General features: G+C 49.1%; 3 protein-coding genes across 3 annotated transcripts; 2 read left to right on the forward strand and 1 right to left on the reverse strand.

The window, feature by feature from the left end:
* Positions 1–6995: 6995 nt before the first annotated feature.
* N7473_011085 (uncharacterized protein) lies at positions 6996–7759 on the forward strand (the record flags this gene model as incomplete). Its single annotated transcript, XM_057157024.1, has 4 exons — positions 6996–7016; positions 7079–7445; positions 7497–7597; positions 7670–7759. The coding sequence occupies 4 exons, from the start codon at positions 6996–6998 to the stop codon at positions 7757–7759; spliced, it is 579 nt and encodes a 192-aa protein (XP_057004318.1).
* A 2403-nt stretch (positions 7760–10162) lies between these two features.
* On the forward strand, positions 10163–11196 carry N7473_011086 (uncharacterized protein; the record flags this gene model as incomplete). The annotated part of the gene is made up of 2 exons (XM_057157025.1): positions 10163–10575; positions 10641–11196. The coding sequence occupies 2 exons, from the start codon at positions 10163–10165 to the stop codon at positions 11194–11196; spliced, it is 969 nt and encodes a 322-aa protein (XP_057004319.1).
* Positions 11197–11680: 484 nt separating this feature from the next.
* Positions 11681–12607, reverse strand: N7473_011087 (uncharacterized protein; the record flags this gene model as incomplete). The annotated part of the gene is made up of 4 exons (XM_057157026.1): positions 11681–11929; positions 11981–12295; positions 12369–12399; positions 12447–12607. The coding sequence occupies 4 exons, from the start codon at positions 12605–12607 to the stop codon at positions 11681–11683; spliced, it is 756 nt and encodes a 251-aa protein (XP_057004320.1).
* Between the last annotated feature and the right edge of the window lie 4192 nt (positions 12608–16799).

The following is a 16799-nucleotide window of genomic DNA, read 5'->3' on the forward strand; positions in this document are numbered from 1 at the left end:
ATGGTTTGACGAAGCCCCTTGCCCGAAACAGATTTGAATGGTTTCGAAAGGGTCTCGGCATTGAGTGATACTCTCATGACGCACCAGCTTTCAAACCAAACCAAAACGCAACATGCAGGCACCCTTTCCCTCCTTTTTACCACGGGTTTTTGGGGGGTTTTAATGGGGCTTAGCAACCGTGATGAAGTGTCGCTGACATCCTTTATGACGAAGGAAATCAGCGAGTGGGAGTGTTGAATATCACGGTCACTGATGTAGTCACGGGAACGTGAGCACGTGCATGTATATATGTCTACCTGGCTACCAGCTTGTTTGTACTCAGAACACACAATCAATTCCTATCAACTATACAAACATTGAAGCGTCACTTATAACTCAACATCACCCAACTCACCCAACTCACCCAACAATTACCAAAACTGGCCAACCCCTGTATAAGATACAACCGCGATACGTCCGCGTAGTCGTTTGGGAGGCGCCTCGGCTCCACTCCTTTAGCGTTCAGCCTCAAACAAAAAATTGACATTTTGCTAGCCGTGAAAACTTTCTGGACCATCACAAGGCAAATCACACTAATGCAGACAGTGACTCGCAATCACACATTAATTTTCATATCCGTACTGTTGCTTTGACCCAGCTCGCCCGGCCACACCGGAGTGAGACACTCCGCATAGCTCCCGTTATGAGGGCGTGCCGTCACATTTTCAAGTTTGCACAGTACACATGCTGTTGGTCGGGATACTCCGAGCGGCTCCGTCCTCCCCGGCAATCTCCTGGTTTGAGAAAAAGCATCAATAAACGCATTTATGGATGCCATTTGGAAAGAGGGCTATTGGCCCGCTTCTCTCGTTGTGGACGTAGACACAAACATTCTAATGCTTTTTATTGGATAGATGATGAAACACGGGACAGCCACTTCTTAGGGTGGTGCAGGGCAATAAAGGGGGCACTGTACATGCCAGTGTTACAGTCCTAAAATTCAGGTCGCTTGTCCCTGTCGATGGTCTCAAGTAAGGGAAGGTATACGTTGTGTGAAAACATTACACACTTAGGGCAGCTAACTACCCAATTTACCAATTTTCACAATAGTTTTCGAGGTTCGCGTTCCATTGAGCAAAGGGCTAACTCGACGAGCTACGAGATTGTCGGTGTGATTTCAAAGGTATTGGTTTGGAGGCCAGCTCCAAAAACGCGGCGGAAGTCCTTCGCAAACTCATTGACCCGTCCTCATTTCAATTCGCTTCAAATTTCCTTCACTCGAAAGCATTGGCCCGGGGGCTGCATGTTAATTTCGTTGGGCAAGAAAAAAGTACCTGGAAGTGGGATCCACCTCACACCGATAAGTGGACTTTGGGGCGACTGACAACCCTACAAAGGGACGGTAGATTTCTGTAACCTTGTAAAAGTCAACATCTGTCAAGTCTTGTTTGGGATTATGATTTTTCCACTCGAGATATGGCTGGAAGTCGCGTTCTATCTTTCGAAAAGGGAGATTTTCAACTTGATGACAGTCTGCACATTTTTTCGTGACGAACTTGCCCAAAAAACGTATCTTTATTGCTTTCTCAGGGTGAGTCAGGAATCAGAAATGATTATATAAGTTCTAATGGTATTCAAGAACCGCGTTGAAGACGAATATTTCGAAAATTATCGCAAAGACCCAAAAAGAAACGCACCTTGGGCTAGGCTAGGACGTATCCTTGACGCCCCCGGCCACCAATTGTCCAACACCCAACCACTGTCGTATGTTTATGACGATTCTGATGCGGACAAAATTGTCTCCTTGGTTCAGCCTAATGACCCTTGCTCCCCACGATGCCACTGTACCAAGCTCTCGAATTTGAGAAAAACACAACTGCTTAATCACAGTCATTCCATCCTCACAGTTCATCATGGATGTGAGCATTGGTCTTTCATATGGACGTTGAAGTTGGATGACGAGGGTTGGAAGATACACCAGGCGTGGGAGGACCGGTACCAGGAGCGCAGCCACCACATCATTCGCAATAATACCATCTGGCTCTTCCACCTATATTCTGATGACTTCCCGGGCACAAATCTTCGAATTTCTAGGATTGAACGCGATGATGACAGCTATCAGTCAACACAGAGTTTCAAATTCGAATTATGCGATATAGACCTTGGAGTCAACAGCGCATGTGAGGTATTTGAGAACACGATCTACTTCATCAAAAGAGAAATCAGTATGGATGCCAAGACCGGTCAGAATTGGGTGAATTACAACGGGTTTCTCAAAGCCCACGGCTTAAGTCCTGATGAATCTGATTATTATCCCGAAATTACAAGACACCTGGAATTCGACCAGGTATTTTCAATTCATGGTCAAATAATATTCGCCGAGCTATCCCTCCGGAAGGATCCGGACACGGGCTTTCCGACGATCATCGATAGAATTTGCCAAGTGCATGATAAGAATCCTGATGAAGTATCATGGATTTGTTTTTCTCAAATCATCGACTATTTCCCCTTCCAGGGCACGCTCCCGTCCTATTCTGATGTGGGTCAGCTCTCTCTTGTCAATCTTCCGAGCCCAGGAATCATGTTATATCTTGGCCGAGATCCCACGAAATTTCCAAATGAGGGCGCCATTAATGTGTCACCTCGGGCCTTGGATGATATATATACCCGGAAAGAATTTGAAGATGGAGTGTTACTTCAAGATCTTCGCCCACGACATATGATGCCCCTGTTTGGACAGGCACGAGGATCAAATTTTGGGTTCTTGTGGACTCCATATTAGGAATGATAGCACCCTGCGAAGTCCATTTCATTCACAATTTCCAATATTCTAGTCTTGCCGCTACTTCGGAAATAATTCCTGCATTATCTATATGAAGAAGCAAATTGATTGGAAATCTATTTGGTCTTCATCTTGTCTATATAGTCTCCGTGTCTCGTCAAAGAGAACAATTAATGAAATACTTCCGCAACTGCTTCAGGACTTTTCGGGGTTTCAGCAACGGTTAAAATTGCAACTACAAAGGTTGGATGAAAAAGAGGAAACGATTAGGCTGTGGAAGAGTCGCGCAGACGACTATTTATGCAAGGTCGGCAGGTTTGAATACGTCTGTTAAGATTGCAGATCGCATGGGCTGGTCAGGTGCCGTGGTCAGAGATCCAGGTAGATTTTTCCAAGCTGATGGACTAGATGGCGATGATGAATTAATATATTGGAAAGCTGCCTATGGGACTGCTGACTGGATCTCATAAATAGGTCACTGTTAGCCTAAAGCGATTCGCTTTCTGGACGTGTCCGCGTGGAGACTAGTCATTTCTCATGACACAGGAATCGACTCTCGGCCGCCCTTTTCCTATACCAAAGCATCACACAGCATTTCTCCCCTCACCCGTTCGTTTATTCTCTAGAATCTGTAACCAGCTTCAGATCCTCAGCCTCACATCCTGGGACTGGTTTCCTTAGTAGAATATTCTAGTTCAGTTCATCGCATACCATACTATACCATCCATTAACTTGCTGCAATAGCGCGGGTGGGTTGACCTGGTCGACCATCAATCAATCAATCAATCAACGCTCTATTAACCTGTTGCAGCCTAACTAGTGGCGTAATGGCTATGCAGGCGCTTCCTCCGGCGGAAGCAAGAGTGATCCGAACGCCAGCCCACACGGATGAAACAGTAGATACATAGGAAAACGGCGTATTGCCATATAAAATCAGCCCAAAAACAGTACCAAAACGCCCTCATTGCCCTCAATCCCACGATATATCCCTCATCTTGCCCTCACATTGGCCTGCTGCTTCCCCTGTATCTCCATCTCTGCCTTCTCTCTCTGGTATCCACATCCTCCTGCTTCGTTCTCGATTCGTGGCGTTCGTTGTCGGGTCGACGCGTTGGATGTAGTCGTCCACGGCCTCTCGGTAGGCCGTGGGTTTGGCGTTCCTCCTACCCAGCGTCTTCACCCCCTGTGCCGTTGCCAGATCATCCTGGCGGATCGTTTTCATCGCCCCCATTCGGCGGCTCTGGCTCGATTTCGACGTGCCGGAACTGTCCCAGGAGGCCTGTTTGTAGCATGAATTCAGCCACGTAGCGGGTGGCCTGCGAGTGCGATACAATCGCATCATAGTCCGTCGAGTCCCCAAGATCGGTCATCCGGATCTTGTCAAGGAAGGTTTTCCTCAGGTCAGCGTACAACGGGCACTGCATGAGGATATGTCTCGGTGTTTGAGACCCCTCGCTGCAGTAACACTGATCTGATTCAACCGCCTTGATTCTGTACAAGAAGTGATTCAGTGCGATCCGCATGGAGCGCATTTGAATCAAGATCGAGGTGTACGGCTTCGAAAGGGATTCGAACAGCCGAAGCACCTTCTTGTCTGGTGCCTTTACCAATCGCTGGTTCGGCTGGCCAGTTGTTTCCCTCGCCCACTCTTGTGCCCATCTCTCTTTGATGCGCCGCCGCACTCGACGCTTTGCGATCGATGCTAGAAGGACGCGATCGCCGGGGGACTGGATCTGATTGGCTGCCGAATCACCGGCGGGAGGTTGATCCGATCCGCCCCTCTTCCCCTCCGTTGCTGCTAACTTTGCTTCAACATCAGCGGTTTCATTGCCAGAAACGCCCACGTGTGCGGGGATCCGACGGATCTCGATGGGAATCTGATCGAACGTGGGCGTTTGCTGTAGTTGTGGCGATCGAAGGGTCCGTACGTGATTGTAGATGGTACTCAGCACCTATTGGCCCGACGATCGCGTGGGTCTTTGCACCGCCTGGATGGCGGCCTGGCAGTCGGAGAAAATGACAAGCCTTGAGAGCCTGTTGTGTTGTTGGTTGACGACCCTGGCAATCGCCATTTCAATGCCGTTGAGCTCGGCAACGTACACTGTTGATTCGTCGGTGGTTCCGAGATATCGCCGTTGAAAAACGCCCACACGCGGGGCAACGGCTGAAGCGCCGACCTGGCCTTCATATCCACTTCCATCTGTGAAGAACAGAATCGTTCGGGGGCGATCCTGTATGACTGTCGGGGTGCAGTCTGAGAGGGCCTGTTGGAACAGACACTCCATCTCAATCTTATCATGCGAGGCTCGCGCCGCCTCTGCATCTTGATCAATGATGCATTTGATCCGTGCCTCCCATGGCGCTAGAACGAACGCTTTGCGAGATTCCCATATCCCTTGTTGGTTCAGGATACCCCCCTTCTTCCATCTGAGGGCTTCGAGAGGGCTCCATCCCCCTTCCTTAATCTCCTGTGGGGATCGTTGTCGATGTAGGCACCCTGGCCGCGCCCACACGGCCCCTGTTTGGATTCGTATTGCCGATTCCTGGATGAGCTGGTCCATGAGTAGGTGAACTGGTGTTATAAACAGCTCGACGTTGAGAGCTGCCGCACTGGTAGATTTGAAGGCACCACTGATAAGAATCGCTGCACGCCGTTGAACCTTGGTAAACTCATTGACAATGCGTTTCATCTCCCAAGCGGGTATAGATCTAGCTGCAGGGCAATACCACGCAGATATCCCGTAGAACATCTGTGGCACCACCACTGCCTGGTAGACCTTTCGCATTGCCGCCAGTGAGGCTCCCCACACCGATCCTGTCATCGCCTGGAGGGCCTCGAGGCTGCCGTTGGCCTTGGCCAGTAGCTTTTGACGGTGTGTGTTGAAATCGAGGTGTTTGTCGAGCCAGACACCTAGGTATTTAGCAGATCGTGTTGGTTGTATTGATAAGTCGTTGTACTGAACGGGCATCTGGTCGTTGCCCTCGGGGTGCTGTGTTATGAAGTCGAAGATATCGGATCCAATATTGGTTGCAGTCGGTTCTTGGATTATGTCGTTCTCAATTGCGTTGGTGAAGTGAATCAGTTCGAATTTATCGGGTGCGAACCTTGCTGCGTGTCGTTTGGCCCACTGCTCTGCCCTTCCTAGCACCTTCTCTAGCAGCTTGATGTTGTCGTAGTATGTGTCTGATTCCGCGCCGATCGCCACGTCGTCAACCCACTCGGCGCAGTGTTTGCCGTGATGATGTGGCTGAGGTCTTGGATCCCGACGCCTTTGAGGATAGTGTCATTCAATTGGTTTGCGACGATTGTTGCTTCAAATCGGTTGAGCTGAGCAGGAATCAAACGTCCGGCCATGGCTTTCGCCGCAGGGAGCTTATCAACAGTGCAACCTGATGCCGGGACGACCCGTATCTTCGGCAGTGCAGTCCGCAAATTGCCAATCTGCAGAAAATTTCGCCTACGGGGAAGCGATTGGCATTCCAAATAGATCCGGTTGTCTTCCTCACAGATCCACCTTCTGAACAAGCACAGTTCGCCGTAATTTTCTGTGTCTCGAATGATGCCCTCTGCGGAGATTGTCTCCCGCGAGTGGAGATCGACGGCATTTTCAGTTCCCCCATATCTGTGTATCCACTCTTCCAGTTGCGCCAGGGGGGTAATGGGCACGCAAAGCACCACGAAATCGCGCGACGGGGCTTGTACACGCGAACTCAGGGATTGCAGGTAGGCAAAAGTCGTGCTCCTCATGGTCTTGATAGTCTCCATTGTTGCTTCTACTGGTTGCGGTTGTGCGAATTTTGCGATCAAAGTGATGCCGCGTTTCCAATAGAGAGGTATGGGATCCGGCATGACTGTCCCCTTAGGCAACACGATAGACATGGACCGGTCTCCAATCACAACTCTATCGTCCTTGTTCGAAAACTCTATCAAAACTTACTATGGTAGATTCTAAGTAAATTAAAGGTACCCTGGAGAATGCTTTCACAAATAGACTCCCGCCCCTATCATTTTGCGCATTAATAGAGCGCCCTTGTAGTCGCATCCTATCAGACATGGGTTTAACATTTTATCCGGGTTCAGGGGCCAGCACAGCCCCAACGCTATAGATGCAGGTGATATTTCCGGATTATGTAAGATCGCTTGGGATTATAAAAACGAAATGGTCAGGTCATGTCAAACATATTTCCCATTCTACCAAACCAGTGCCTAAACCTACCCTCTCCGAAAAGAACCATGGAAAGTTTTAATTTTTCGGTCAGTTCTGCGTCGGCCCTTTGGTATTTTCAAGTCCTGTTATTAACAAACATCGATATTAGTTTCAGGAGATCGCAGAGAGAGCGCCGTTTTTGGCTACACTGACGACGATATTAAAAGTCGTTTGCTATAGAGGAGACGCGGGAGAATACCTAATTGAAGCGCAAGCGTCTGTCACCAAGGATTACCGCGGAAGATATTCCGGACACCTCTGCCGCAATCCAGGGGCGGAATTTCGGGTTGATCAGGACATAAAAAACTGGTGCACCGAGGGGCTCGCTGTAAAGTATGAGCTGGAGGACGTTCGCCTACCAGTTGCAAAGATCATGCCGGGTGTTGTGGGTGATGAGATAGAGAAAGATAGCCTCCATGTTTTCGTTTGGGTTTCGCGGAGTCAACTTTGTCAGATTTCTCCTGGGGCTGATACCAGTATGTACTCCACTATGCGAAGCAATCGACGGCTAACAATAAGGCTACAAGCCAAGGTCCCCGACTTTTCCACCCTTCCAAAGGCCAAAAGACCAGGCTTTCTGGCTCTCAAACAGCCGCCTCGCATTCAACAATCTCGTAACAAGATTAAGGTAAGCTCAATTTACTCATACTTATCGCTCAGGTACATAGTGAGCTCTACCGCTAAAACACTTTCTTCATAGAAGGCTTCTCCGAGAACTAAACGCTCAGATGTCCAAAAACTGCCACGACGCTCGGCAAGACTCAAAACACGGAACGGAAATTCGCACTAAGTGGGTGGAGTTGCAGACATATGGGATAACTGAAACTTGTGAATTGGGTCACTTTAAATTATCAATGCGTAATTCCATCGAAATGTATCAGCCAAAGCGGCGCGATGAATGCTGAATTTTCGTGGGTTTCAAAGCTTGCATAGGGCCATCTGAACCTCATAATTCACGTGTAAAAAATTGTCATCACCCTGAGAAGCCTCTTTAAGCATGAATGGTACCTGCATATGCCCGGAGAATATCATTTATCGTTGTATTTGACGCTAGGGCAAAGACACGTCTATGCCAGCGTCAAGTAGAGCCTTGAATGATGACTCTGCTGTCCTATGCCCATGGGAATGGTCTAGCATTCCACCTTTTCGTCTGTGCGCCCCACAGCAAAGCCTCCGGTAAACAGCTGTGGCCTGGTCAAATATAGCACACTTTTACTCGTAAGTATTAGCGAATCGGAGCTAATCCTATTGTTGTGAGCCTGTGGTCACCGAAGAAGCAAAGTGCGTCCTGGAACGCGAATGACGCGTTCTCCCAGAAAAGGTGTTGCTTCATTCCTGATGATTTCCACTTCCCCAGCACTGGAAAGGCAAGCCTAAAACTTCGCCTTGCCTACCTTGTTACTAATATTACTCGCCTAGCCAGTAACTTCACCGAAATGGCCCTGCCTTCCCCTATTTGGGTTGGGGTGAACATGCTGTCGTATGCGCGCTCTGACGATACGGCATATCCACTGAAGGTTCCCATGGAATTCTTCAGTTTCGAAAAAGACCTGATATTCTCATCAAGAGAGACAAGGGCTCAAACAGTAACTTCTTCGGCACCACTTCAAAAGAGGTAGCTTAGCGAGTCCTCGTTTTATATACAACGGCTGCTCTTCCTAGAGTACGCCCTTCCTAATCCAGAATACTACTACCTGAGCTGGCCCAGTCAATAAAGCGCAAATCATTCTGCTCGACTGCAAAAGGTGAGACAGTGGTACTCACCAGGCACAGCCGCGGGATATGAGGGCGCTCGAGTGGGTAGGAAGGTGTTCCAGAGAGAAACTCTAGCTGGAGACCACTTTTCTCCTCTCTTCTCCTTTGATACTTTCGTTGGAATGCATAAACTGCATCGATCTCTTTGCTGGCCCGTAAACGTGATATTGCGTATAGAGTAGCTGCTGCGCGAATAGATTTGACGCGCCCATTTTTAAGATCTTCAAGGCCAATAGCATCTTGCCCTCCTGATTGACCAATTTCTGCGAGGATTCAGAGCGAATCGGTGGCATGGTAGGTGGTTGAAATTGGTACTATGAGTATGTAGGTAGAAAGACGCGATTTTCGGTGGGGTGGCCCGGTCATGCGGGAATTACGTCATGTTTTTAAATGGTAAACGGGTCCACGCATAGTTAGTTACAGCCCTTGTCTAGGCGGTAAGGGGTAGCTGGGGAACCTGAATTCTAGACCGGCCTTTAGTAAGATATTGAATACCTATGTTCCTGCAGCGGGAATCCCCGATCATTATGATTATTGCATGGATGAGGTCTTGTTGTCCTGGGTGGACATTGACATTTCAGGACAAAGGCCTGGCTTAAAACTGCATGGGCTCTTTAAATTGTGGCGATTCTCACAAGCTCCATGTCTCGAGAAGTTCTCCTCTTCCCTAGTCTGGGCCTAGGATCCTTTTCGGCATTATGTATTTACGGCGCTAAATTATATCCTGTGGATTTCGATTTGCCGGGCCTTCACCCTGCTAGAAAATCTGTCAAAGCGAGCTGAATCGGTATAGACTAGTATGCATTTAGACGAATGAGAGCTATCGGAATCATACAGAAAAGATTGATTGATTGAAGAAAGGAAAGGACTCGAACGAATGGAAAAGGGGCCAGGTTGAGCTGTCCCCAGGCGGTGTAACTGAGTATTCGAGTGACCGTACCGATGTCGAAGGGTTACCCACATATTACATACAAAACGTAAGGAAAATTGTGTGACACATGGACCAATCCCATGTCACTGTAATGTTCATCTCCACTTTTCACGACGAAATCAAACGAGGTCTACTGCATCGCTACCAATCCAATTAATGGTGCTCTACTCCGTAATTAATCACCCCAACTCTGAACCCTCTCCCCAATCACGCACCTCGAAATGTCAGTGTGAGAATAAGACGCAGGGTCATAAGTTGAAACGATGCCGATATCCAACCAATTAGCGCCGCGGCGACCTTGTGCGTATTGCTATAGTACTAGCGCGGTCGGGACAGGGATGGGATGAGGCCTGTTTCCCCCATTAGCCGCCGAACCACTCTCAGTAGGCGGTCAGTGCACCGTGCTCTCCTTAGGAAAGCTGCGTATTTAAAGCTCCAATTCAATCTATCAAGTTTGGAAGTGAATATATTATTTTCTCCCCGCCTTCGATATAGAACTTTCGCACAATGGAAACTTCCGGCCCACCTATTGACATTATGCGCCCAATCAATTTCGCGTTGCAAGAAACTTCCACTCTCCACAACATTATTAAAGAAATGGCGAAACCTCCATTCCGTGTGCGCACTCTCGGGAATGAGCTTGAATCGTTGGACAAAGTTCTCCACTCCCTGCGCAAGACAGCTAGCACGGTTACTAAAATTGACGTATCGCAGCTCAGTCTTCCTTTAGATGACTGTGGAAAAGCTTGCGAAACCTTCCAGCAAGAGTTTACCATTAGGCAGGCCGACCGCGGCATCAACAGGACATCCGGGCTTGATTGGGACAATTTGCGCTTCACTCTGGGTACCATCGACAATTTTACGCAGCTTCTGAATGGATACAAGTCAACTTTCAAGATTGCAATCGAGATTGCCAACTTGTGAGTCAGAAGCTTCAATACGAGGTCCGGTATCTGTACTAATGTTTTTTCTCTTGATAACCTAGCTACAAGGCAAATGAAATCGCCTCGAATTTTAACGCCAAACTTATATACGCAGTGCTGGATGATCTTCAGGATCTTTCAAAAAATATCACCCAAAAAAGTCCACTGGCTTCCAATAAATCTGCTCATTCCGCAACGAGCATCTATAATCAAATCCGGCGCGAAACCATGAGCGTCCTTGTCTGCATCAACTACTGTGGACACTTATTGGAGTTGGTCAACCGCGGTGGTATTTGGTTGACCGATTCAAGTTCAGCGCCTCAACTGGTTGCCAAGCCTACCAAACCCGATGTGCCTAGTCTCATTGTAAGTTTGTCCAACTATAGCGCATATCGGGTTGCCGTTTCTACTACCGGATACCCTATTCGTGGAATTATCGGGGGAGACACCAGTGGTCGGAAATTGCAGGTAGCCGGCCATGTCAGTGACCAGACGTTGAGGGATATCTCGCAAGCTTGGGCTAGAAGCCAACAAATCCATGATGAAACAACAACGAGTGGTGGGGAAGGAGTGAATGGCCTTGTGGGCTATGATATGCAGCGCGATTCATCCGCATGAGCTAAGATCGGACTGGATTTCTTTGATGGTTCGCCTAGACCAAGAACTTCAAATTTTTCTCGTGCATAACCATTTTACTGGGCAGATCGTCGTGATTCTTGAATAATGGGCGTGAAGTATGCTGCACATTGTACTTTGGTGCCCCATCTACCAAGCCCTAGTGAAAATGGAATTCCTGACAACTTTAAATATCACCCATGACGGTAGCGAACATCCGTCGCAGACTACTTCAATTGCTGTGACCCGTTCGCGGTTTGCAGCTTGTTGAATTTGTCGCCTATAATAGTATTCAGGGCGCGTAACTGGTTGCCATGGTATGCCGGTCGCCTAAAAACGATCACCTGGTTCGCATTCTGCGTTTTCCTCGTCATACAATTTCCTTCGGACAAAGAGGACAGCCCCGGGTACTATAATATCAAGCAATGGTCCTACCAATCCGTGCACACCTTTGCCCCGGAGCTACTTCATAGGGCTCCTGCCAACCTTAGCCGAATAGATTATACTGGCGATTGTAGTCTCCTTTCTGGTGGGCATTGCGGAGAGGCTTTGCAAGTGAAGAACTTCCGTGGTAAATTATTTTCGCATCTGCGTTGCTAATCCACTGACGCAGCTTTCCCCCAATGGCCTTAAACAAGGGGTCATCCGCATTGGTGATTTTGGTCATGTCCACTTGATTGCGGTGGATTCCAACGTCAGGGCAACGAGGCGGAGTGGCCGACTCTTTCGGTACGATCTATTGTCTATGCATCAGTAATTGGCAGCAGGCCTTCGTTTGGTGACTTACAGAGTCAAAATCCAAAGACAGCCCTTCATTGAAGCAAGTGAATTCTATTGGCGAAAATCCCATCTGGACGCTTTTTTTCTTTATAATGTCCAAGTGGCGCAGATTCTGGTCAAGAATCAGGTTGGAAGACTCTTTGAGAAAGTTGATGCTGTCAAAGCACCCCTGCTTGTTGAGGCCAACGGAATCGGATACGGACTGAAGCCAACTAGCGAGACCTGATCCGTTGAACGGCGTGCCAAGAAAAATAACACCACGGGTGGAAAGGAAAACATTGCGGAAAGTAGGCTCTGAATGGGTGCTCGAGTTTACCAAGACCTATCACAGGAATTAGTATAGCTCACAGAACCAAAGAGTTGGCATACATCTTTGCAAACAAGCCCGCCTAAACCATGGCAGACAAATGCGATCGGTCGTTCATTCTGGGGATGTTAATCAACGGCCACATAGATCGACTTGGCTGGCTTACTGTGCGGTTGTTCTCTCGGTACGTTGAAGAGAACTCAGCAAATCCCCCGCGCCGTCGAGAATAAATTCTTGCAAAATCACATGCTGCCAGTCAGCCTCATACTCATTGTAAGCAAACGTGAGGACGCGAGCTGTGGGAACCAGTGGCGGGAGGAGGGTCATAGGCCAAGGCTCGATAGCGCCTGCGGCTTTCCACGTCGTTTCAAGATCAGCGACCGGCCCATGGAGGAAGAGAATGCTGAAGGGAGATGTTAACAATCACTTTTTATGGCTAGATGGCACTTACTCGCATGTACTCTCTGATGGGCTCCAGAGTGTTTTGATTCCGGGAGTATATGCTGGATATGGGGGAGGAAGTGAACCGTCATCGTCGTTGTGGCGAGGTGATATACTCGGCTTGTCATTGGTAGAGGAATCGGTTTCTTAGGGTGCGTTTTCAAAGGGCTTATGCCTTTGCGGGAGTCGCTGCATGAGCAAAGAAAAGCACCCAGGCATCCTGTCCGAGTTTTAACCACGGCGTTCTATTGAGAGCTAGAGACGCAGTGGCTGATAGGTGAGGAAATGTGCGTTTGGAGACTCCTTGTCGAAGCTGAAAACTTTCCTTAGGAATTCTACACATTTCAGGGTGAATATTGACCTTTGAAGAGCATTAAAATCATCACTTGGGGTTCGTTCGCAACACATTCCTGGCGAATGACACATTGGCGCGTATCTATTTCAAAATACGCGCCGATCCCGGATCCGTCCTCAAATATTTGACCCGCTTCGATTGACCGCCTAGAACAGGGAAGTTTCCCTGCGTACGGAGTATAGAACAATTGAATGGCCATTTTGATCAGCCTTAGTCATTGGTGCGTTAGCTAACTAACTATCCTGCCACGTCGCGAAATGATTGGATTGTATCGCAACGATTTTGAAGTTGGGGCGGGCGCGTACAGGCTCCCCGAAAATTTAGTCAATAACCGTGAGGATTCTGTCTTTTGGGTGAGACTGAAGCGTTTCACTATGGACGGCGAACCCCAGCGTGCGTTGACGGATCAACCTCCGTTGTCTGGCGCTAACGACCCGCACGGATGACCGTTATAGCACGGTCCCACCCTGTATCCTGCCAGCCGACGATGGTATCTTCCTAATCTCTACATCACTGGCTGCATTCTTATGTATTGGGAGCGAAATAATGGCGGTGTGGGAACTGCGACATTGATAGGAGTCACGACCGGCGGACACACACTGCGTGAGCGCACGACAGGCCAATGAGCGTGCGTACTATTGGGCCGAACCCTCAGTGAGAATTGACTACTCCGTATAATCCGGTGACGGTGAATTACGCAAAGGGGTTTAGCGTGCCTGTTCGGGTTTAGCGCCTCTCTGCGCGTTACTATCGCCGTGCGTGTTTCTATAAAGTCCCCATCATCGCCGCTTCAACTTCGATCTGCTTTTCGCCCTTCTGCTCCTCCTGTCCCTCCGTTTCTCGTGTGCGCCTTGCGAGTGAGGCATTTTTGCCATTGATCCGGATCACCGAGCTCCGCTACCCCCCTATCTTGCCAGCGCGACCGGCCGGTCCTCTGCGGCCCTTTGAGTCCTCCAGCGCAGTCTGCGGTGCTTTTTCCTTCGCCCTGGCGTGGACTTTCCGCTCAGGTCTCACCATTACGCTCGAGTTGAGGCATTTTTGCCTTTGGTCCGTCGCGCCGACCTGCAGTTCTGGCCCCTGACATGTCAATCGACCGGTCGGTCATCCAACTTCCGCGAAGTCCAGGCGTATTCGCCCTTCCCTCATTCCGGAAAATCGCCCGTGTCCAGCGGAGCTTCAAGTTTGCCTTGGGGGCGCAAATCGAGGGTAACAGTGTTGGCAGCCTTCCCTGATACCGTCCGTATCCTTTCGGAACCGAGGAAGACCGGGATCGAACTGGTCAGCGTACGTGAACGTCCAAACTGTCTCTACACGGGTCAGCCGGTGATTGCGAAGTCCGCGAGAGTTGGCGAGATGATAACAGTGCCAATCTGTTCTACACGATGATTGCTAGGTTTTACGGCGGCCATGTTGAGACTCCGGAACGACCTCTGAAGGCGCATCAGGCGACCTCATACGACCGTTAGCAAACGTCAATTTCTGTCTACATACACAGTTTCTCCTGCCTTCGTCCGCATTCGGAGTCCACTCCAGCCCCTGCCACCGAGTGTGCCTTGTTGCCGAAGACCCGTTGACATCATGATCGATTGGCGGAGATGATGAGACGGACGGATGGGGTGAACAAGGGTCTGGTCCTGCAGCACGGCGTCATGCGGACTGCGGACGATGAAGCTATTTTCTTCGTGTCGGCGCGTCCAGCGCGTTTTGTCGTCGGTCTCGTGCCATGGAATGACTGGCACACAGAGCCCAATCGACCTGGTGGTGACAGCCGGACGCAGCTGATGCGCAGATCTGTGGTTCTCCAGAAATAGCAATAGCGCTATACAATGTGGCTATTGGATCAATTGGATGAGGTGGCGAGTCCTTCGTGCGTTAGTACGCTGCATGGTGCATCAACCACAGAATCGATTGGCGTAGACAGTTCTCGTCTGGATACCATCTTGACGAAGCTTTTGCTCTCTGAGCTTGAAATCGATCCTGGCGTGCCCAACTTGCAGGCTGGATCAGGCGCGGAATTGGTCTGACGAGAGGTATAAAGCCATGTATTTCGCCCGCCGACTTAGTGAAAGACCAGTCAAGAATCCAACTTCGTCTTTCGATTTGATCCAAGTACTCAGTTTTCTCTACATTACTCTTTACCTATTTGATTTATTCTCTAGTACCGGTCACAGACAATATGAGCTTTTTTACAGAGAATGAACACGAAATATTCAGTAAGAGATAGTCTATAAGCCTGATTGATTACACTAATCTAATGTGCCGAAGCTTCAGTACCGACTTGGCCGTGTGAATGGCCAGAAGTGGTCGTGTGCGACTCTATGGTTGCCCCAGGGTTAGGCACGTACGCCAATCCCATAGTGATCGGAGATGATCTTGCTCCGTTGGGCTCGGCTTCCAATCCCATCGTGATCCAGGTTGACGAGGGTTGGTGCCAAGATGAGCCAGATCAACTTGGCTCTGATGCCGACACTGAGATTATGGCTACACCGGAATTCTGGGGGACGTTGACGGCTGGACACTTGGCCGTTCCGGTGAAGGATGATGTAGCTCTCGATTCCTCGTCTGTCCGCGTGCCAACCAGGTCGCTAGTCTGTGAGGACCCAGAAGGCTTTCAGCCGTTCGGGCGGTCTAGTCCCAACGGTTTTCAGTCGGAGAAAGCATTGAAAATCACTAAGCATTCATTTGACGCGTTGCGGGAATACCCCAGTTTTGGGGCTGCAGGGCGGGAGAACGTTGCGAGTGATCACAGAGGTAAGCTTGGCCGACGGCTATTTAAGACTATTATGCTAAATAGTATTAGGAAGCGAGCAAAGCACTGAGCAAGACCAAGCTTCTAAGACAGTGGAACTTAAGGAGGATCGCAATGTGCCTGATATTTCTTCAATGACCCGCATCGCTGTGCCACAAATCAAGTGCTTAGGCAAAACAGCCTCGACTTGGGATTCTTCCATATCTGCTGCCATTGGCGATGAACTTGCGGCGATCCACGATCATATGGAGCACTGTCGGAATGCCGATTGTCAACAAGCTAAGGCTTTTTTTGATGGGATTCAGTCCCCTCGTGAGTAACTCCGTGCAGTACTTATTCAATACAGTCGCTAACACTATGATCTTACAGAAAACACGCTACCAAGCAACTCAAACAGGTCCAAACAGCTACAAGGACAAAGCGAAGAAGGCCGAGTGACCATGCGATTCTATGCCCCTGACTTCCAGAAGGGGGCTACTTGGCCAACAAACCTTTTAGTCAACGAAATGATCATCCGAACAGCCTTTTCGCCGGATATACCTTGCAGTCTAGAGAATTTTAAGCAAGACGATCTTCTTTTCGGGCGAGGTGCTGTGGTCGTCCCTATAGAAGGAGAAGACCCAAAATTCTTTCTGACCTTCTCCCCTAAAGCTCGCCAGGACGATCACGGTACTAATGTCCGTGCATCTCGAACACGGGCAGATGGGATTGTGATATTGGAATCGGTCTTGCCAGAACGGGAAAAGGGGGCCAATTGGCGACACGGCTTCACTGGCCAAGTTTCTGTTGAACTTTATAAAATATGGCCCCCTTTAGCCTCAGATTATGAGGAAAGAGAAGTCTTCTTTGGAAGTATTGCTCTGATCATCCACTCGGATGGGGTAGACCCAAAATGCTTCCTCACCTTCTCTCAAGGACTATCTTCAGCCGATCGCAAGCCTTATTCGCCTGCACCTGATAACAACGTACGTGAA

The sequence above is a fragment of the Penicillium subrubescens genome, assembly GCF_028828155.1.
Source record: "Penicillium subrubescens strain IBT 31985 chromosome Unknown utg000008l_segment0_segment0, whole genome shotgun sequence".
NCBI lineage: Eukaryota > Fungi > Ascomycota > Eurotiomycetes > Eurotiales > Aspergillaceae > Penicillium > Penicillium subrubescens.